General features: G+C 39.3%; 1 protein-coding gene across 4 annotated transcripts in view; it reads right to left on the bottom strand.

Annotated features, from left to right (window-relative positions):
• Positions 1 to 23065, bottom strand: part of LOC148352815 (coiled-coil domain-containing protein 148-like) — a 54293-nt gene that overhangs the window by 5259 nt on the left and 25969 nt on the right. The window contains exons 12-17 of one of the 4 annotated variants that reach the window (XM_088352144.1): positions 16802 to 16942; positions 12500 to 12618; positions 9330 to 9447; positions 7035 to 7169; positions 5452 to 5595; positions 4064 to 4369 (exon numbers count right to left, since the gene is read on the bottom strand). In XM_088352144.1, the coding sequence (XP_088208270.1) occupies positions 5452 to 5595; positions 7035 to 7169; positions 9330 to 9447; positions 12500 to 12618; positions 16802 to 16942 (657 nt within the window). In that variant the 3' untranslated portion in view covers positions 4064 to 4369. Of the gene's footprint in view, positions 1 to 4063; positions 4370 to 5447; positions 5596 to 7034; positions 7170 to 9329; positions 9448 to 12499; positions 12619 to 16801; positions 16943 to 23065 lie in introns of those variants that run through there. The other 3 variants (XM_088352142.1, XM_088352140.1, XM_088352143.1) reach the window with 3 other exon arrangements.

The following is a 23065-nucleotide window of genomic DNA, read 5'->3' as shown; positions in this document are numbered from 1 at the left end:
TTGAACATTTTAAAATTCTTTAGAATACGTATTATTTGTCTTATTTCACGAAAATCATTAAAATTTAATCTACAAAAAACAGATATATTTAACTAAAATAATTCAAATACATTGTAAAACAGAAATATATTAAGATGAGCAGTTAAAGAGACAACTATCTGATATTTATCATCAGTGTAATTCAAATCCAGAAGGTTTTAAATACTAATACCTGCGGGCCAAATACGGACCGCCAAATTAAAATGGGGAAAAAAAATTAGATTCATTATTTCAAAGATTAATTTTAGACCCAATCCATCCATCCATTATCTGCACCGCTTATCCTCGGTAGGGTCGCGGGGGTGCTGGAGCCCATCTCAGTTATCTTCAGGCAGTGGGCAGGGGACACCCTGAACTGGTACACAGTCAACTCATTCACACATTCGCACCTAGGGACAAGGACCAGCCAATTAACCTGACATGCATGCTTTTGGAATGTGGGAGGAAGCCGGAGTGCCCGGAGGAAACCCACGCAAGCAAGAGGAGAACATCCAAACTCCACACAGGAAGGTTCGATCTCATGACCTCAGAACTGTGCCACACACGCCCTAACCACTGCTCCGCCGTGCTGCCCATTTTAGACCCAATGTGACTCGAAATGTTTGAGCACCATTGTCATAATTCAACTTTAAAGATATTTATGATATGCCTCCATGGAAAATATGCAACAGAAATTTGAAAGTCAGATTTTTTTTCCCCTTTGAAATGACGAGTAACATGCATTTGCAGGATGGGGACACTCAACATGTATATGCACGACGGATAAATGTATCTCATCTCTTCTTAGTTTGCACGAGGGAAATCCATCAAAATGGAAAGAGACGTGTCAAAAATAAATTCCGAGAGCTTCGGCAATTCCATGTTTTGAAATGATGCAAAGCGTTTCTCATGTTTTGATTAACATATTTACCGTTATTGTTGCATTTAAAATCCAAAATATCGTCTCCATTTTAATATTGACGGTTGCTTGAGTCCAAAATTGTGCACAGAAAATGTCCAAGTGCACTAGAAAAACTGAGGGGTCATGATTAAAAAACAATGATGTTATCATTAAACTACAGATAAAAAATGTGTTGCTGGGTAATTTCTCTTTTAAGTCTTATTTTCCATATTAATACATTTTAAAAATCTTGCAGAATAAGAATTTTGCTCATTTAAGTCAAGTTTTGACCAAATTTAATTTATTTACTCTGAATTTACTTGATTTAAATATACTATAATTCTATATATAAATACCCCCCCAAATGAGTTTTTTTTAGTCCTTTGAGATAATTTGGCTGAATTTAAATATTTTTTTGTTATCTAACTAATTCTGGTTGTTTTTTTTGCACAGTAAAAAAACTAATACCGAAGATTAAAATACTTATATGTTAAAGATACTGCTTTAAGAAGTTTTTTGTCAAAGAAGAAAACCAATACTGCTACTACAACTATTACTACTGATAATCATAATGCAAATAATACTAAAAATACCACTGCTGATTAAATGAATCATAATTTGAGGTAGAACCAGGAAGAAAATTATGCCATATGGCAAATTATATATATATAATATTATATATATATATATATATATATATATGTGCAAACTGCACTACTGACTACATTAAGTTCTGCATGGACAATGTTGTTCCTATAAAGACTGTACGCTGCTATGCCAACAACAAGCCCTGGATCACGAGAGACATCAAGTGCCTTCTGAACCAAAAGAAGAGGGCCTTTAAAAATGGTGATCATCAGGAGCTAAAACGAGTACAGAAGGAGCTCAAAGTCCAGCTCCGGAAAGGGAAGGAGCAGTACAGGAGGAAGTTGGAGAAAAAGCTGCTGAACAACAACATGAAGGAGGTGTGGGAAGGGATGAAAACAATTACTGGCTGCAGCACCAAGCAGGGAGTGGCTGTGGATATAGATGTGGGGCGAGTCAACCAGTTGAACAACTTTTTCAACAGGTTTGACCACTCCGCCTCATCCTCACCCCTGAGTTGTGCAGCTGTCCTTCCCCCTCCCCCTCTGCACACTAGCATGGAAGACATCCCCCCACTAAAAATAACTTCAGCCCAGGTGTGTGGGGAGCTGAGAAGGCTACGAACCAGCAAGGCAGCTGGTCCGGATGGAATATCCCCCCGACTGCTGAAAGCCTGTGCGTCTGAGCTGGGAGACCCTCTACAGCGCATCTTCAACCTGAGCCTTGAACAGGGGAGGGTCCCTCAGCTGTGGAAAACATCCTGCATCATCCCAGTCCCAAAGAAATCAAGACCAGAGGAACTCAACGACTTCAGGCCAGTCGCCCTGACATCACATGTGATGAAGACCATGGAGCGGCTGCTGCTGCACCACCTGAGGCTACAGGTCCGTCACGCCATCGACCCACTGCAATTTGCTTACCAGGAGAAGGTGGGAGTGGAGGATGCTATATTATACATGTTACACCGATCCCTCTCTCACCTGGATAGGGCGAAGGGGGCTGTGAGGATTACATTTTTGGACTTCTCTAGTGCCTTCAATACCATACAGCCTCTGCTACTGAGTAGGAAATTGACAGAGATGGGAGTTAGCTCACACCTTGTAGAATGGATTACTGACTACCTGACAGGCAGACCGCAGTATGTGAAACAGGGGGGCTGTACATCGGACACCGTGGTTAGCAGCACAGGATCTCCGCAGGGGACCGTTCTCTCTCCGTTCCTATTCATTCTATATACATCGGACTTTAAGTACAACTCTGAGTCCTGCCATGTGCAAAAGTTTGCCGATGACACTGCGATCGTGGGATGTATCAGAAACGGGCAGGAGGAGGAGTACAGGAAATTGATTCAGGACTTTGTCCGATGGAGCGACGCAAACCACCTGCACCTAAACACCACCAAGACCAGAGAGATGGTGGTGGACTTCAGGAGAACCAGAACTCACCCGGTTCCTGTAACCATCAAGGGAGAATGTGTAGAATTTGTCCAGACCTACAAATACCTGGGTGTGCAGCTGGACAACAAACTGGACTGGACTGCCAACACAGAAGCTCTATGTAGGAAAGGGCAAAGCCGACTTTACTTCCTCAGAAGGCTGGCCTCCTTCAACATCTGCAAAAAGCTCCTGAAAATATTCTATGAGACAGTAGTGGCAAGCGCCCTCTTCTATGCGGCAGCGTGTTGGGGAGGCAGCGTCAAGAAGAAGGATGCCTCTCGTCTCAATAAACTGGCTAGGAAAGCGAGCTCTGTTGTGGGCAAAGAGCTGGACAGCCTAACAACAGCAGCTGAGAGACAGGCACTGAAAAAGCTGAGGTCAATCATGGACAATCCATCGCATCCGCTTCACAGCATTATCTCCGGACAGAAGAGCAGTTTCAGTGACAGACTGCTGTCACTGTCTTGTACTACGGACAGACTGAAGAGTTCTTTTCTTCCTCATGCCATGAGGCTCTTTAACTCCACCCGGCAGAGTAAAGGCCCACATTAAACCACACCACCTACATTGGATCTTACTGCATTATGTGTAGCACTATTTAGTTAATCTATATAACATGCTAAAGTGGGCATTTGCACGTCACACTGGGTATTTGTATATTGTTTTCTTTTGGCTTTATTATTGTATTGTTCTCAGCTCAGGGATGCTGCTGGAAATGTGAATTTCCCTTAGGGGATGAATAAAGTATCTATCTATATCTATATCTATATATATATATATATATATATATATATATATATATATATATATATATATATATATATATATATACACACCGGTATTATTTTCACAATTGTGCTATAATTTAACCTTGTTCTGTAAAATTTAAATACTAAGACTTAAATTGGAATACAATTAACAAATTATTTTGAAAATAATTTTTTATAACTGTGGAATTATAATGAATATAAGGTTATACTACCAGTAGTAGTATTACCTTATATAATGAGGCAAACAGGTATTTTAAAATGACAGCTATTCCTGCCATTTTTATTTTTATCATTTTACTACTGAGGAGGTATCCATCCATCCATCTATCCATCCATCCATTGTCTGCACCACTTATCCTCAGTAGGGTCGTGGGGGTGCTGGAGCCCATCCCAGCTTTCTTCGGGCAGTGGGCAGGGGACACTCCAAACTGGTTGCCAGCCAGTCGCAGGGCACTCACTCGCTCATTGACACCTAAGGACAATATTCTTGGAATGTGGGAGGAAACGCTAGTGCCAGGAGGAAACCCACGCAGGCACGGGGAGAATATGCAAACTCCACACGGGGAGGCTGAGTAGCTGAAATTGAAACCTGGTCCTGCACCTTGGGGTTGCAAGCAAACCATCCAGCCGCCCTGGCGCCCCCTTTTTGTCACATGAAGCTGTTTAAGAAAAAATAATAATATAAATAAAATACAGTAAAATCTAGCAGATATTTTTTTCATCTTTTTGAGGGTTAGTGTTTGGACAGTATTTGAAACAGGCATTTTCTTACTTTTACAATTTTTGCTAATGTGTTGCATGTCCCAGAACAGCGGTTCTAAAACCAAGATAAAAGCAAATAGGCTCGGTGGAATTTTTTATAAAGGCTCTTTAAACTTGTGCATCGTTGACACACACTTATCAGTGAAAATAATCTACTTTAGACCTTTTAAGGACACCTTAAATGACACACACCACCTTTAAAGTACTACACATCGGGTGGGTGGATCTCTAACCCACTAGGGCCACAGGGGCATCTTTTCTGTGGTGTGTCTTGAGCAAGTACAGGCTGGTGGCGCCCATCCCTCTCTATAGGCCAACAAATGTTTCCTTTCACATGTTAGGCAAATGTGGTAACAACTGCACTACAGAAACAATAGACAAAGTAAAAACAAAAGAGCGATATTAACAATTCCCAACTCTTTCTCAATCAACTCTTGCCACTATCATCCCCACTAGGGCTGCACGATTAACCGAAATCTAATAGATAATGCGATGTGGCGTAGTGCGACTGTGTAGTCTAAAAACGAGGATTTAGAGTGCCATATTGCATTTCTGCCCCCTTTGTTATTTGAGTGATGGTGCTTTTGGCCAACCAGAATTGTCACAACTCGGGTTTTAATGGTGCCGGCCAATCAGAGGCAAGTTTTAACGGCGCTAGCCAATTGAGGCAAGGCAAAGTTTCCAGCAGCATGCTATGCCACACACCCACTGTGTCAGCAGATAGCCACCCTGACAAAGTTCCCCAGAAGAAGAAGCTGTTTTCTTAAGGTTAAAGCATGTTTCTATGATTAAGTCCTCAAAAAACAGAACTCGCAGAGAAAATTCAATTTTCTTTTAAAATTTTGTCAAATTGCAATACTGGTTTGAAAAATCGCAATTAGTTTTTATTCCCAAATCGTGCGGCCTTAATCCCCATTAAACAGAAATAATTTCATAAAACCCAGAAAACGATTGATGTTGTGTTCCAACTCATACTTGCTTAAAACGGAAGTCCAGATTTGGTGTCTCGCCGAGGCGGTTTAGGCGGCTTGATGTGGGCCATAACTTCTTGGGCGTATTGCGTGTGGTGCAAGCCGGCATCCCTCAGGGCTTGCTCGATCCGCAATCTGGGATCGGCCACAATCTGCCAGACATAAGGGAAGGCGAGCGTTCAACGTTCGCACTCTGCAAGTCATTTCACGCCTCATTCCTCCCCGGTTAGCGTTTTCGAGGAGGAAGCTTTTTGCGTTTGAAAATCATTAGTCATTGTTGCATAAGAACAAGTTCAGACTGCACCGGCCGGCGACCTTCAGCTCAAGGCTGTTGGTAACAGTCTGCTGGAAGCAGGCAAACATTGTTTAAAGCTGCTAAACAGCTTGCGCAATTCGTGTCCCTGTTCGGGTCGGCGATGGCAGGGAGATGAAAGACGAAGCAAAAGCACAAATGAGGAGAAATTGAAACTGGAGATGGCCGTGCAAAGGTAGATCAAAAAAGAAAAAATGGATTCCAAGAATAGACAGACAGACAGGCAAGCAGACACAGACAGACAGACAGACAGACAGACACAGACAGGCATAGAGTGAATGAAAGAGTAAAATGAATAGTTTAAGTGCAAACAAGAGAAAGTAAATTTTCCGATTTTATATTTGAAGAAAAAGCATGCTAATATGCAATATATTTGCATTCTTTCAGCAAACAATCATACATCCAAACCAATAGGTGGCAGCAGATTACTATTTTTTTCCTTTTCATGTATTCATTTTATGCTCATGAAGTTAGACAGTATATTTAATAACTATTTTTGTTTCATCCATCAATTTTTTGCACTGCTTATCCTCACAAGGGTTGCGGGGGTGCTGGAGCCCATTCCAGCTGTCCTCGGACAGGGGACAGGATAGAAGAGGGAGAAAGAAAGAAAACACAAAAATAAAGAAAAGACAAAATAAATAAAACAAAGATTAAAATACAGAACCAGAATAGGAAATGAAACAAACAAAGAACAAAACAGCCAAATAAAAACAGAGGAATAGGATGAAAGGAAGGAAGGAAGGACTGAAGGAAGTAAGGAAGGAACAAAAAGAGGATAACATGCAGGAAGGCAAGAAGTAAAGCGAAATATCCCACTGAAGAAAAAAATAAATCTTGATTCACTCTCATATAATTTTGATAAGATTTATTATGAATCTACCTATTTTAGTATATTTTACTTTTCTTAAACAAAATAATACATCCTTACTTTGACGTAATTTGAAATACGGCAGATTATTTTTGGGTCAATATTTCTCATTTTTCTTGTATCAATTAAAACATTTTAAAAACAACGCAAAAAAGAAGAAGAAAAAAACAATGAAAATAAAGGGTCATGGTGATTTTCCAAGGAATCTAACTTCTGCCATAAGAAATCATTGACACTTTGACTGATCCTCCAACAAATGACAACATGGTTAAAATATATTAACATAGCAACAACATAGTAATACTTAATTATTTTAGAAATGCATATCTAAATGGTAACCAATAACAAGCTTCAAAAGGTTTGATGACTCTTGCTCTATTGCAACCAGAAGAAAAAGAATCCCTCACCTGTGCGTCCGTGTATGTGTATATTTCAAAGAGGGGCTTCTGGAGGTCCACTTCCTTGAGGGCTAAGTTCCGATTCCGCCAAGATTGCGTACCACCCATCATACGCTCCGCGTCCGATTCCGCCACCACCGCCACCTGACACCAAGAGAATTGACATTGTAACGTAATGTGAATTCCAAAATATAATGGATTTTTTTTTCTCCTCATAATTAAATGTCAGAAGCTAAATTACCCTGAAATAAAACATTGGGAATTGAATTAAAACCCTAAAAAAATATTTTTACATTTAAAAAAACTTGAGATTAATTTAGGATTCATCTATAATCAATAGTATGTACATATTGCATAATTATGACACCTTATCTAAATATAATAACTGAATAACTATACAAAATAGTTGCCTGTTATTTAGTATAATAATGCGTTTTTTTAATCTCTTGGACTTCCAAGGTATTCAAAGTGCCAAAATGCAATAAACAAAATAGACCTGTTTAAATAAAAACATATACTAAATAACACATGATGTAGTTAAGCTATACATTTATTTGTACCTCAGGTATTTTTAAAGGGTCAGTGTGTAATATTTAGTGGGTCTTGGTGGTACGAAAAACTTTAATTTAAAAAAAACAACATTGATTTTAATACTAGGGGAAATATATGAACATGACATTAGTGTTAATTCTTATTTTAGAAAATCATGCGTCAAGAACATGTTTATTTTCTTTTTACATCGTTGAGTCCCTACCTAAAAGTCACCGCAATATTTGTCTGGCATCTTGCTGCACTTGGCACTGTTTTTCGTTCCCAATACACAATACAGTGCCATCTCGTGGTCAAACATTGCACACTGGATCTTTAAAGAAATAAATCAATCTTTTAAAAAAAAAAGATCTTCTGAGATGTGCGGGACTTTTTAAAATGTATTTTATTTATTTGTTTCTAGAAACAGTCTTTTTTTTAATTCCACCTTTACTACGGAAGTAAATAATTTCATTTTATTTAGCATATTTTGTGTTATTTAGTATATATATTTTATTTTAAAAGGTCAATTTTGTTTACCGCATTTAAGCACTCTTGGACTTCCAAAGGTAAGGGAGGAAAAATATATATATATTTTCAGTTGTCAGACTTTTTCTTCAAACCAACAAACGAATAAGCAGACAAACACAGAAGATGGTTAAAATAAGATATATTCCTTTAAAAAATACCTGCAATTAAATGGATAGCTAAACATAATATTTGCAGGTTATTTAGCATTTGTTTTTTTATTTCAAAACGTTTTGCTTATTGCATTTTGGCACTCTTGGGCTTCCATAGTAAACGGAGGAAATATGTTTTATTAAATATTTTCCCACTTGTCAAAAGATTGATTCAAAAAATAAACACAAAAAAAGATCAAATAAAAATAAATTTAAAAAAAGAATTCCAAAATTAAAATTAAATTAAAACATAAATAAAAATAAATAAATAAAATAAAAATAAATAAAATAAATAAAATAAACAAAATGAATAAAATAAATAAAATACATAAAATTCTGGATCTCAAAAGACTGTTTCTATTTTTTTCTTAAAAGAGTACATACAAAACAAACAAATGTATTGCTACACTTAAAAATTGCGTGTAATTTAGCACAATTATTTTAATTCCAAAAGTGAATTTTTTCTTGCATTACGGCACTCTTGGCTTCCATATCTAAGCAGGAGGAAAATGCTATTGTAATTTTCACACTTTTCTGAAGACTATTTTTGAAACAAAACAAAAAAACTATATAATATATAAATAAATTTGACTTGATGATTTTTATTTCCAAAAATGTATATTTATTGCATTTTGGCACTCTTGGGCTTCCACAATTAAGGAGTAAGAACCCTTTTATTCTTTTTGCCCCATTTATAAGAAGAACATTTCAAGAGACAAAAACATATACATAAATTAATACATATATAAATTCAAGCCCTCACATTTCAGAAGACTTATTTAAATTGTTTTATTAAAATTATGTGTAGTGCAAAATATCTTCAACAATTGCGAGACAGACATAATTATTAAAGACTATAAACTTAAACGTCGATTTACAAAATGTGACATTTTCTTTAAAGGAAGATAATAAATATTTCATTTATTGCTGGAAGGGACTTACATCCTTTCTCAACAGTTCTTTACAGTTCAGCTCCTCTACCATTTTTATTTTAACCTGCTACCAAAAGGGGGCAGTGTTACCCCGTCACAAATCTAATGACACTACAGGTCAATCCAGTGACAGATGGCGGCGTAAAAAGCGCGTGATGACGTACCTGGTTCCGGAGCGCTTCCAGGCGGTTGTGCCTCTCCGCTTCCTCCCTTTGCCTATCCATCTCGTACGCCTCTCTCGCCTCCTGGCGGCGCTGCAGCATCTCTGCCCGGAAACGCACCCTGGAGAGAGTGGGCAGGGTGAAGACATTAAGGCCACAAGATGCTCTCTTTGGTCCTTTCCATCTGTCGCAATTGCCCCTGACACAGCCAACCTCCAAGCTTTGGAGGTTTTTATGAGCCTGCCAGTGCTGATGCTGTTCCATCATCTGTTTTACGGACTACAAGCCCCATGAGTCGCCCTTTTATTCACCGGCTGTGAATGTGATGGTGGAGGTGGATTGAAATAAAAGGCAAATATCATGGTACAGTTATAAAAGTCCAGGTAAAAAAAAAATAAGAGAAAAAAAGGAGAGGTAAAAAGGATGTTCGATACTACAAATGTGTAAACTTCCCCCTGCAAAAGAAATTGCTGCTATTTTAAAAGAAACGCCCACAAATCACAATATGATAGAGTATTTTCACTAAATATTGACCATATGTTATTCCTCAATTTCGATTTAAATAACAAAGGACTTCTGATACTGCTATCTGTTGTCAGGTTTTGGTGTGGACAGAGAATCCGATCCCATAAATGCAAACACAAAATACAACTTTAGAAAAGGATTTATTTACAGAATATGAAATTTACTGGGACTTTCACATCAAAGCTACTATAACCAAAGCTCGACTGGTTTTAACTGAACATAGGGGATTGATAGAACAACGACATAATATTCAAACACCAACCAGCTCTAACAGGGCAAAACATGAAAAAAGCTGACACATGAAACATTCCCAGATGTGGACAAGACAAGAGTGCCATGATGACAAGACCTTGAAATATAATGCATGCAACCTAAAAAAAATGAACTAAACAATAAAATAACTACTACAAAACACAAAAGGATAACAACACAGAATATGTTGGAACACTAACCCTGACGGGCCTAAAACTAAAAAGGAAAACAACACAGAATATGTTCGTTGGAAAACTAACTACTTGTACCTAACAAGAAGTGGAAAGATAATGTTGCAGAACTCAGTAGAATACCTACTGGTTCAAACTGAACAGAACACAGAAAAAAACGCAGGGAATATACTCATACATGAATAGAACCACCACATAATATTCCAACACTCCAGGTCTAACTAAACAAAACATGAAAGGTAACACAAGAAACATTCCCTATGTGGACAGAACACCAACAAGAGGAGGAGGAAGAGAATTGTTCTCAGGCACCTCGAAAGATTCAACAACAACAACAAGAGCACCACAAAGACAAAACCGGGAAGGCAACCTAACAAACTTTTACTGAACAAGAATGAGAAAGGAAGACAACACAGGATTATGTTGGGACCCTAACTAGCTGTTACTGAACAAAACAAGAAAGTGAACAAAACGTGAAACGAGAATGATGGAGGATTTGGTAGAATACCAACTAGTTCTAACTGAACAAAACAAGCAGGGCACATACTCACAGGTGGATGGAACAACTACGTAACTTTCCAACATCAACCAGTTCTAAAAGAACAGAACATAAAAGTAGGATGAAACAAGAACTGTTCCTACATGAATTCAGAACAAGAGTGCCAAGACAGTGAGACCATGCAATATAGCAGTAATGCAGGCACACTAACAAGCTGTACGCTAACAAAACATTAAAAGAAGAGAACACAGGGTATGTTGAAACACTACTTAAGTCAAGTCGTGTTTATTTGTATAACCCTCAATCACAAGGAGTCTCAAAGGGCTGTACAGACTAAAGTCTACTACTAAACCCTCAATAATATTTACTACACCAAAAAAGAAAAACAATAGAAATAGTACAAAAATATTACTACAGTAAAACTATAATCAAAAATACTACCACAGAAATATTACAAAACTACTATAAAATTACTACAAAAAATGTATGATGAAAATACTACAGAAATACTACAAAACTACCACTACAGTAATACAAAAATACAACTGCAGAAATATTATGACGGATGTAGTACAAAAACACTACTATGGAAACACTACAAAAATACCACAACAGTAATACTATAATACAAAAATAAAACTACAGAAATATTATGAGGAAAATACTACAAAAGTACTTCAACAGAAATTAAAGAAAAATATCACTACAGTCATACTATGATACAAAAATACTACAGAAATAAGACAGAATACTACAAAATAGGACAACATTAATACTAAAAAAATACTACAAATATACTACAAAAACAATGCTGTAGAAATGTTACAAAATACTACAGAATAAAACTCTGTAATATTACATGAATAAGGCTACAATAACACCACAAAAATACTACAAAAATCTAAAAAAGCTTTACCTGAATAAAACAAGATAGTGTCAGGACCAGAACGAAGACAGTACCCACTTGCGTGACGTTTACCACAAGTTTTATTGAAGGAAAGGAAAGGGTTGCACCACGATCCGGTGATCGCTGGGCGTGGTAAGCAGGTCGCTCTGAACGCGGAAGCGGGACTTCTGTGGCGAGCGATGGCGGTATCGGGAACGGAAAAACAGGTCAGTAGCCGGGACAGGAGAGCAAAAACGTGGTTGGGGTCGGAAACGAGTCGTAAGCCAGGAGAGGAGAGGAGACGTGGTCAGGATCAAAAACGGTCAAAGCCGGGGAACAGACGGGAGCAAAAAACAGATGGGAGTCAGGGTCGAAAAAGGCTTGCCTAGTGTAAACTGAGGTTCGCAGATGGACTGACAACAGGTGACAGAAAGGAGTGAGTTTAAATAGGGACAGGGAGCCAATCAGAGTCCGAGGCAGCTGGCGCTAAAGGAGCGGGCACAGGTGCATCACATCGGTAATCATGAAAGATAGACAACGCAGAACATGTTGGGATACCGACTTGCTCTGACAGCACAACAAGTGAAAGAAATACGATACAGGACATAAACCACATAACATGATTGCTATGATGGTATAACCACAAAATATCAAATTTAAATAAAACGTTACCTTTGAAGAATGATTTAAATTTAGCTTAGCATATTAGCACAGGAACCATATCTAGGATCAGAGATCATTGCGAGAGAAATCAGGCAATAGATTTTGAGGTAAATCTGTCAAGAGGTGAAAACTCTACACCCCACAATGCAGTGCTCACCTCTCTTTATCTTGCCTGGCCTGCTCCTCCATAGCGCTCCTCAACTTGGCCAACCTCTCCAAATCTCGTTGTTCCAGTTCCTCCCTCCGCCTCTGCTGCTCCAAATGAAATTTTCGAAGCTGTACAGAGAAAAAAAAACGTTTACGGAACGAAAAGAACAACAAAGACGCGCCGCTCCCGGTGGTCTCGTGTCCTATCGATCGTCAGCCCGCCGGGATCAGATAAATGGAGAAAACGGGAGGATATTTCAATGTCTGGCCGAGCGTTGGCAGAAATTGTGAAGAATCAAATGCGGAGGAAACGCTCTCATTCATCACAGTGTCTCAGCCCAGGGAGAAGACTTAATTAAACAGTCCCACTAAGGCGTCATTATGTTTGTCCTCTTCGAGGGAAGTTGGTCAGTTGGGACCAAGATGTATCGCTGGTGATACAACTTCCGACATGTTTTCTTGCTACTTGTGAAAATGTTTCAGGAAAAGTTACATCCATCCATTATCTGCACCGCTTATCCTCAGTAGGGTCTCGGGGGTGCTGGAGCCCATCCCAGCCATCTTCGGGCAGTAGGCAGGGGACACCCTGAACTGGTTGCAGGGCACACCGAGACAGACAACTCACTTGCTCATTCATACCTAGGGACAATTTGGACCAGCCAATTAACCTGACATGCAGTCACGGGGAGAACATGCAAAGTCCACAAGAGGGAGGCTGCGGTAACTGGAATTGAACCCTGAACTTCCGCACCGTGGGGCTGTGCGCTAACCACCCAGCCGTCGTTCAGCGGAAAAGTTGAAATGGTCCGAAAAATACTACGTACAACTTTTCAAGCGCCATATTTTTAGGAGTAAGACTTAAACCATTTTAAGAATTATTTATGTATAAACCTTTTATATCCACAAATGTCTTCATACAATTATGAATGTATTGCAGAACATTTTATAAAACATGACTGTCACAATTGCCCATAGCCTTCAATTGGCCCTGCCCGTTTGGCGCCAGCTGCAGCTCGTTGCCTGATTGCTTCCCTCCTATTTAAGCTCAGTGCTCTCACTCACCCTTGGTCAGTCCGTCAACAAACGTCTGCACCAGCAAAACGTCTATTTTGACTCTGTCCGGTATCCTGACCAGTATCAATCCTGTTGGTCCCGTCCTTTCTGGTATCGATCCCGTCTGTCCAGTATCGGCTAGTGTATCTGGTATCGGTCCTGTCTGTCTTGTCCTGTCTGATATCAGACTCCAGACTCCAGTATCTGGTATTGATCCCGTATATCTTATCTGTCAGATATCTTGCTCCAGTCTCCATTATCCAGTATCGATCCCGCCTGTCTCATCCTGTCTGATATCTTGCGGCAGTCTCCAGTATCTGGTATCGATCCCGTCTATCTTGTCCTGTCTGATATCTTGCTCCAGTCTCCAGTGTCCGATATCGATCCCGCCTGTCTCATCCTGTCCGATATCTTGCTCCAGTATGCGGTATCGATCCCGTCTAGCTCGCCCTGTCTGGTATCGATCCCGTCTGTCCGGCATCTGTTCGTGTATCAGGTATCGATCTAGTCTGCCTCTGGCTTCCTGCTTTTCCGCGCCAGTCTTCTTCCGCCTAGCAATCGCCGAATCATTGGCGTTTGTGTTCACGCGCGTGACTGCCCCATTCCCGTAAAATAAAGCTTGTGTGAAAACGTTACGCGTCTGGGTCCTCCATCTGCTCTGGTTCTGACAATAACATTAGATCATCTTCAATATTTTTCTTACCATATTCTTATCGTATTTCTTTGTTTAAAAAATTGTAAAAATAGTGTCTAGATATTTTTTGTTCGTTTTAATTTCTTATTTTATCAGATAAATAGTTATATTTTGGCGGTTAACCACATTTCTATCAAAAAGAGTAAACACAAACAAGTTATGCCAAAAGGGGGTAAAAATGAGAAGATTATTATGTACTGTATTCTTTCAGTTTCCTCTAAATGATAAAACAGGCCTTAAAATAGGCAAAATTTCTTTAATACGAGGGATGGTCTAAAGCTTTTCTTACCGTAATAATCTTTTCACAATTAAATCCATTTACCAGTAATTGAAAAATATTTACAATAAAATACGAACATTTATTTAATGCACCCAAAACGTTTTTTTCGATTTTATTCTTAATTAGCAATTTATAATTAATTGCATGTTTATTGATTTAATGATTCATTAATTAACGATATCACTAACAAACAATACATATTAATACTTAAATTATATAAATACTTAATTTATTTTAAAAAAATCATTATTTTAAGATCTGTTTAAAAAATTTTTGCTTTGCTTTTTTTCAATTTATTTTTACTGCCTTATCAAAAATAAAAAATAAAATAGAAATATTACAATCTATCAGCAAAATTATCAATTTTTTGCTTATCAATTATATATAAAATACTTTAAATTACATTTAAAAATATTTTTTTTTCTGCCAAAAAAATAAAAATTGTTGTATTTTTAATTGTTTTTTAAAATAAAACATAAATAAATGTATTGAACGTGAATGTACAAAACTCAATTCCAATGAAGTTGGGAAAGTGTGTTAATTGCAAATAAAAATTGATCCAAGTAAATTGCAAATTCTTTTCAACCCATATTTAAATGAATGCACAGCAAAGACAACATATTTATTGTCTTCACTCATAAACTTTATTGTTTTGGGAGAAAATCATCAACTCTGTAATTTGATGACAGCAACACGTGCCAAAATAGTTGGGACAGGTGTCAATAACTACTCAGAAAGTGGATGAATGGAAATCAACCAACTATTTGCAGGTGAACAGATGAATTAGCAACAGGTGAGAGTTGTTACTGGGTATAAAAAAGGGAGACCCGAACAAGCTAAGTCATTCACATGCAAGGATGGGGCGAGGTTCACCTCTTTGTGAACAACTGCGTGAGCAAATTGTTGAACAGTTTAAAAACAACATTCCTCAAAGTACAATTGCAAGGAATTTAGGGATATCATCATCTACAGTCCATAATATTGTGAAAAGGTTCAGGGAATCTGGAGAAATCACTGTGCGTAAACGGCATGGCCGTAAACCATTATTGAATGCCCGTGACCTCCGAGCCCTCAAGCGGTACTGCATTAAGAACCGACATCAATGTGTAAAGGACATCACCACATGGGCTCAGGAACACTTTGGAAAACCACTGTCAGTCAATACAGTTCGACGCTATATCCGTAAGTGTGGGTTAAAACTTTATGTTGCAAAGCGTAAGCCATTCATCAACAACATCCAGAAACGCCGCAGGGTTCTCTGGGCCCGAGCCCATCTAAAATGGACTGATACAAAGTGGAAAAGTGTTCTGTGGTCTGATGAGTCAGTTTTCCAAATTGTGTTTGGAAATTGTGGACGTCGTGTCCTCCGGTCCAAAGAAGAACAGAACCACCCAGACTGTTATGCACGCAAAGTGCAAAAGCCAGCATCTGTGATGGTATGGGGGTGCATGAGTGGCCAAGGAATGGGTAACCTGCACATCTGTGAAGGCACCATTAATGCAGAAAAGTACATTCAGGTTTTGGAACAAAGTATGTTGCCATCCAAACAGAATCTTTACCATGGGCGCCCTTGCTTCTTCCAGCAGGATAATGCCAAGCCACACACTGCACGTCTCACGACAGCGTGGCTTCGTAGTAAGAGGGTGCGGGTGCTTGACTGGCCTGCCTGCAGTCCTGACCTGTCTCCCATTGAAAATGTGTGGCGCATTATAAAGCGCAGAATAAGACAAAGGAGACCCCGGACTGTTGAACAGCTGAAGCTGTACATAAAGCAAGAATGGGAAAGGATTCCACTATCAACGATTCAACAACTAGTCTCCTCACTTCCTAAACGTTTATTGAGTGTTATTAAAAGGAAAGGTGATGTAACACAATGGTGAAGAAGCCCCTTTCCCAACTACTTTGGCACTTGTTGCAATCATAAAATTCTAAGTTTATCATTATTTGCTTATGGAAATAAAGTTTATGAGTTTGAACATGGATAATCTTGTCTTTGTGGTGTATTCATTTAAATATGGGTTAGAAAAGGTTTGCAAGTCATTCTATTCTAATTTTACTGACATTTTAAACTTTTTCCCAACTTCAATGGAATTGACTTTTGTATATAGATGATTTTGATCATGAAATAAAAAACAAAATATAGACAAAAAAAACATTTTAGGTATCATTTCTCTTCTTTTAGTAAAATGATACAAATAATGGCAAAAAAGGCCAACATCTTGAGATTGTATTTTCTTTTTTGAGGGGGGGGGACTGCAATTTTCCAACACATGCAAGCAGCTCACCTTCTCCTTCTGGTTTGCCCGTAGGGCGGCCTCTTTCACCTGCTCCCTTTTCAAAATAGCCTCGGCCTCCTCCTGCTGTCTGGCGGCAATGGCCGCCTGCAGCTCCGCCACCTCCTCCTGATGTGCACGCCACTGCTGCAGCTGCAAGCAACATGTCTCACTTTTAGAAACCACAAAGTCCACAATTCCTTTGGGTTTCATCTGCGGACTGACTCACAAAAAATCCGATACCCCTTTAAGACTGACATTACTTTTGGAGTCACTCTCATGCACAACACACACACACAACAGGGGTGTTAAACTCATTTTCACTGAAGGGCCACTTCAGCTTAATCAAAGGGGCCGGATGTAACTAAATGTATTTGCTATGAGAAACAAAAGTAACTACTCCTTCATGTAAAGTAACTCTGAATTTATTGATTATTCAAGTCACAAATATTACAGTTGCATTGAAAAAACATAGCTACACATTATCCATCCATTATCTGCACCGCTTATCCTCAGCAGGGTTGCGGGGGTGTAAGAGCCCATCCCAGTCATTTTCAGGCAGTGGGCAGGGGACACCTGAACTGGTTGCCAGCCAGGGCACACAGAGACAGACAACCATTCACTCGCTCATTTACACCTAAAAACAATTCAGACCGGGTAATTAACCTGACATGCATGTTTTTGAGATGTGGGAGGAAACCGGAGTGCCCAGAGGAAACCCAGGCAAGCACGGGGAGAACATGCAAACTCCGCACAGGAGGGTTCAATCCCATGACCTCAAAACTGTGCCGCTAACCACTCAGCCGCTGTGCCACCCCTCTCTACAGATTAAAACAACCCAATTGTGATTTTTCAGAACAGTATTGCAATTACAATGCGATTTTTGCTTTTGAAAGGAAAGTGCATTTTCTGTGCTGGATTTGCTTGTTTTTTTAACCCTTGGATGAACGACCTACCAGTAGATACACTCTCCCATGAGTGGGGTCGATAATTAGTGGGGGAAAAATAAAAATACTAATGGCATCATGTCGTGATTGAGATTTTAGGTGAATTTTACAGGATTGTTAAAATGTTAAAATTAAGTAAACAGCGGCTTCTTCTGGGGTGCTTTGTTGGGGTTGCTGTCTATAAATACTTGAAAAAACCCGCAGTGTTATGCGATTACATAATCACAACCGGCACATCGCAATGTCTTTTAGGTTTCAGTTGATCGTGCATCCCTACCACATATATATAATGCCTTATAAATAAATACAGTAATACCTCTGCATACAAGATGTCTTTCAAGCTAAAATGTTGGTCAGAATACGAGAAAAAATCCAAGTTACGGGAACTTCCAAACTGTAACACCATAGACCTGGGTTAGAAATAACTTCTACAACCGAGGTACCATGGAATGTCAATGACTTTGCAGTGTCATTTCTGATATATTTTTCTTAACTTCAAACCACTCAAAATGTTCAGGGAACCTTATCTACGCGTACATATATGCTTTATTTATTTATATCGATGCTCTTCGTAGTCCTTTTTCAATGATTTTTCTGCGATGATAACGCATCAAAACCATCAAAAAGACAAAAAATGTAAAGATAGCTCTTGAGGGTTAAAGTCACTTTTATTATCTTCATCCATCCATCCATTATCTGCACTGCTTATCCTCAGTAGGGTCGCGGGGGTGCTGGAGCCCATCCGAGGTATCTTCGGGCAGTGGGCAGGGGACACCCTCAACTGGTTGCCAGCCAGTCGCAGGGCTATTATCATCATGTTTATCTTAATAATTATAAAATAATAATAATACAATTATAATAATAATAAATTTTATTTTCATGTTCAATTACTATTTGAATGAGTTTTTAAAGATCAGGAAGATGTATTTTAGGGTTTAGGGTTAATTTTGATAATTTTGGTAGTGTCACAGTTGCCCATGGTGCACAGTTGGCCCCGCCCATTTGGCGCCAGCTATGGCTCGTTGACTGATTGGCTTCCCTCCTATTTAAGCTCAGTGCTCTCACTCACCCTTTGTTGGTTTGTCAACGAACATCTGCATCCGCAGTGTGTTTTGCATCTGTTTGGTTTCCTGCTTGTGTTTCCTGTCCGGTATCGTTCCCGTCTATTTTGTCCTGTTTAATAACGATCTCCAGTATTGTTCCCAGCTATTTTGTTCTGTTTGATATCGATCTCCAGTGTTTGGTAGCATTCCCGTCGAGTTTGTCCTGTTTAATTTCGATCTCCAGTGTCTGGTATCGTTTCTGTCTTTCTCGTCCTGCTTGTTATCGGACTTCAGTCTCCAGTGCCTGATATCAAACCTGTCTGTCCCGTCCTGTCTGGTATCGACCCCATCTGTCCGATATCTGCTCGTGCAATTGGTATCGATCTTGTCAGCCTCTGGCTTCCTGTCGTTCCACGCCAGACTGCTGTCTTACGTCTTGTTTTCAGTTATTTCATATCGGAAAATGTTTCTCAAAATACAGGCACGGTCCGGGTACAAATGGAATCTCCTATGTACTGTAGAGGTATCACTGTACAGTGGAACCTCAGTTTTCGAACGCCTCTCAGTTCGAACAAATCGGAGTCCGACCAAAAATTTCGAGAAATTATTGCTTCGCTGTTCAGTCAAAAAATTGGAGTTCAAACGCCGGTAATGCGTGAGTGAGTAGGCTAGGGTGCGATGCTGAGCGGCGTACGGGTGTAGATCGCTCTTTTCGTGACCAACTATTATCGCGTGCGGACGTGCTTCGTTTTGCTTTCGTTTTTAATTTAGGTGTATGAAGAGTTATAGCCCTTATTTTTATTTTTACACGTTCATGTTAGCTTAATCTTCCGTACGCGAACGTACGATTAGCCTGGGTTAGTCATTCCTAAGACTTAAAAAGTGGTCGGCGGCGCCCTCTGTTGGCTGCGGCTGCATCGGCTCGCTACAACGGGTCAGATGTAATCGACATTTCGTTCTGTGTACATTGTTACACAGAATGACAATACAAGGAAATTATTATTATTATTATTATTATTATTGTTTGTGTTAAACATTCAAGGTAAACATTCAGAGTGTTGGAATGGAGCCCAACATTCAGGGTGTTGGAACGGAGCCCCCTTTCCAATGAACCGCTCACCATTTGTTGTGGAGGCCCGGATGCTAAATGACTTGTAAACGACCTGATTTTTTTTATTTTTACACGTTCATGTTAGCGTAATCTTTTGTACGGAAGATTACGATAACGCGAACGTACGATTAGCCTCGGTTAGCTTTATGTGGGTGCTGGAACGGAGCCCAACTTTCAGGGTGTTGGAACGGAGCCCCCTTTCCAATGAACCGCACAACACTTGTTGTGGAGACCCGGCTGCTAAATGACTTGTAAACGACCTGATTTTTTTATTTTTACACGTTCATGTTAGCGTAATCTTTTGTACGGAAGATGACGATAACGCGAACGTACGATTAGCCTCGGTTAGCTTTATGTGGGTGTTGGAACGGAGCCCCCTTTCCAATGAACCGCACAACACTTGTTGTGGAGACCCGGCTGCTAAATGACTTGTAAACGACCTGATTTTTTTATTTTTACACGTTCATGTTAGCGTAATCTTTTGTACGGAAGATGACGATAACGCGAACGTACGATTAGCCTCGGTTAGCTTTATGTGGGTGCTGGAACGGAGCCCAACTTTCAGGGTGTTGGAACGGAGCCCCCTTTCCAATGAACCGCACAACACTTGTTGTGGAGACCCGGATGCTAAATGACTCGTAAACGACCTGATTTTTTTATTTTTACACGTTCATGTTAGCGTAATCTTTTGTACGGAATATTACGATAACGCGAACGTACGATTAGCCTGGGTTAGCTTTGTGTTTACGTTAAACATTCAAGGTAAACAGTCAGGGTGTTGGAACAGATTACAACGATTTACATTATTTCTAATGGGAAAAATGATTTCGGTGATCGAACAAATCGGTTTTCAAACAGGGTTCTGGAACGGATTATGGTCGAGAACCGAGGTTCCATCGTATAACAAAATCTTCTTGAACAGTATTATGATCATTTATTTCTCAATTCCATTCATTGGCATCAACATGGAAATAGTGGCGACAGGCATTGTAGGAAATGTTTTGATCCAAGCACTCTCTTGACCTGTTTGTTTATAGACGCTCAGATATTTTAAGCTCTTGCAAACCACATGAAATGACGTGGCGGGCCACATTTGGCCCACGGGCCATGCGTTTGACACTGTCTTGTGCACAACAACTTTCTTGCGTGTGAGTGACAGGCGGGTTATGCTGTAAACTCACTGTGGCGCGCCGTTTATTGGAGCGAGGCATTCCGAGCTCGCAGACAGATTCCCTACAGGATCCGACTGCAAATTAAAACAGTCACGCGGATTAACACCATCGAGTCTTGTGCACGTGTTAAATGTCTGGACAAAAGCAGTGGGGGGGAGGTGTGGTCTTAGATAATTTGTTGTTACCATGGCATCATTATAATAACACAAGGTTGTAATTATTAGAAGTAGGTTAAAAATACGGCTCTGACTTATTTACATATATAAATGAGAGTCAAGACAAGTCATGTTTATTTGTATAGCCCTTTATCACAAGGAGACTCAAAGGGCTGCGCAGACATAAACAACAGATTATTTTATGTGTTCAAAAACTGTGCGGTGTTCATTTGCATGTCTGCAATAAAAATAATTTCAACTATAGATTAGTTTTAATAATAAAGAAAAATATTTGGTTATTAAAAGACGTTTTAAAAAAAGGCATTTTGTAGAGAGGCCATGGAAATATATCTACTCGTGGTTTCGGTATGCGACCAGTAAGAGGCGGTGACGCTTTAAATGACAACGCCATCTTGACAAGCCCCCAGAGCAGGCGTGTCAGCGTCATTTTCAATAGAAAGATGTATTTTCATTAATCTATTACATTGAACCAAAACACCAAAGTTCGGTCCAATAGACTAAATTTTATCCTCAGTAGGGTCGCGGGGGTGCTGGATCCCATCCCAGCTATCTTTGGGCAGTGGGCAGGGGACACCCTGAACTGGTTGCCATCCAATCGCAGGGCACACTGAGCTAATGCCGCCCTAGACAACATTCAAATTGACACTTTTTACGGAATTTAATGAAACACAGAAGGAATGAAACGCCATTATTTCTTTTCCTCTGCCATTTTCCAAGCAATACATGTCAATAAACGCAAGCTGCAACAATTTGCACAATTGACATGCCGGTCAACTACTTCATCTTAAACATTGCAAACTTAATCTACTGTACAAAACGCCCTTTTTGATATATGCGTGGGTTTCAACTTAATTCCCTGCTCACAATAGCAAAAAAGGGCCTGTGAAGAGCCTCGAGTATTCATTCTCTTTAACCTACTGTTGTATGAAATCAAGGGAAGGCGGCTTGCTTCTTTTATGCAGCAGTGTAAAGACTGTCAAAGGCACAAAAGAATCACAGTCCTTTTTTTTTTTTCTATTATCTCCGCGCTGCAGCAAGCACAAAAGCCTAATTGTACGTTGCCGTATTCCGTCACAGCAGCGTTTAGAACTTTTGATTGCGTGTCTAATTGACAGACCTTACATGGAATAATGGAGCGAATCCATTCGGCATGAGAAAAATTGCCAATTATGGACATCAAGGAAGATTACAAGTCTCACGACGACCGCGGTTGATTCCAACTAATAACGCAATGACAGAAAAATGAATATAAATGATGCAAAAAGTAACAGCTGCTGGGAAACAGTTTGGGAGACTCAAGTATTGTAATAATAAAATGATAAAGGAATAGGCTCTAAGCAACAGCACAACACCCTGTTTATACTCGCCACACGATGATGAACATGTGTATATTTATCCATAGTCTTACTCATAGTCTTTTCCTTTTTAAAAATACATATTTGATTTGATTTTTATTTTATCCTTGTTTCAAAATTCTTAATCAGCGTTGTAAACCAGGATTGCAAAGTAAATTTCATTGGCATTTTTACGTTAAAGCCTTGGTCTGTAATATTTGACAATTAGATGGCACTAATGCTGCCACGGTGTGCTCCGTGGCAATGGTTTTCATTCGCAAGACACCATACAAACATGGCGGCAACCTCTTGGTATGGATTCCACTATGTAAAAGAAATACAAATTTCTCAACCTTATGATCGTTTGGGTATGTTAGTTCATGTATTAATGAAGTTCATGGATTTTTTGCCTAGTATTCAAATCAATATTGTTGTGTTTTATCTGAATGAAAGTTATTTTGTACTACTAGGCGGCGCTAAATATTACACACTG

The sequence above is a fragment of the Urocampus carinirostris genome, chromosome 14 (assembly GCF_059441175.1).
Source record: "Urocampus carinirostris isolate Australia breed hairy pipefish chromosome 14, RoL_Ucar_1.0, whole genome shotgun sequence".
NCBI classification, from domain to species: domain Eukaryota; kingdom Metazoa; phylum Chordata; class Actinopteri; order Syngnathiformes; family Syngnathidae; genus Urocampus; species Urocampus carinirostris.
The sequence above is the reverse complement of the archived record's forward strand: the minus strand, read 5'-3'. Positions and strand labels throughout refer to the sequence as shown.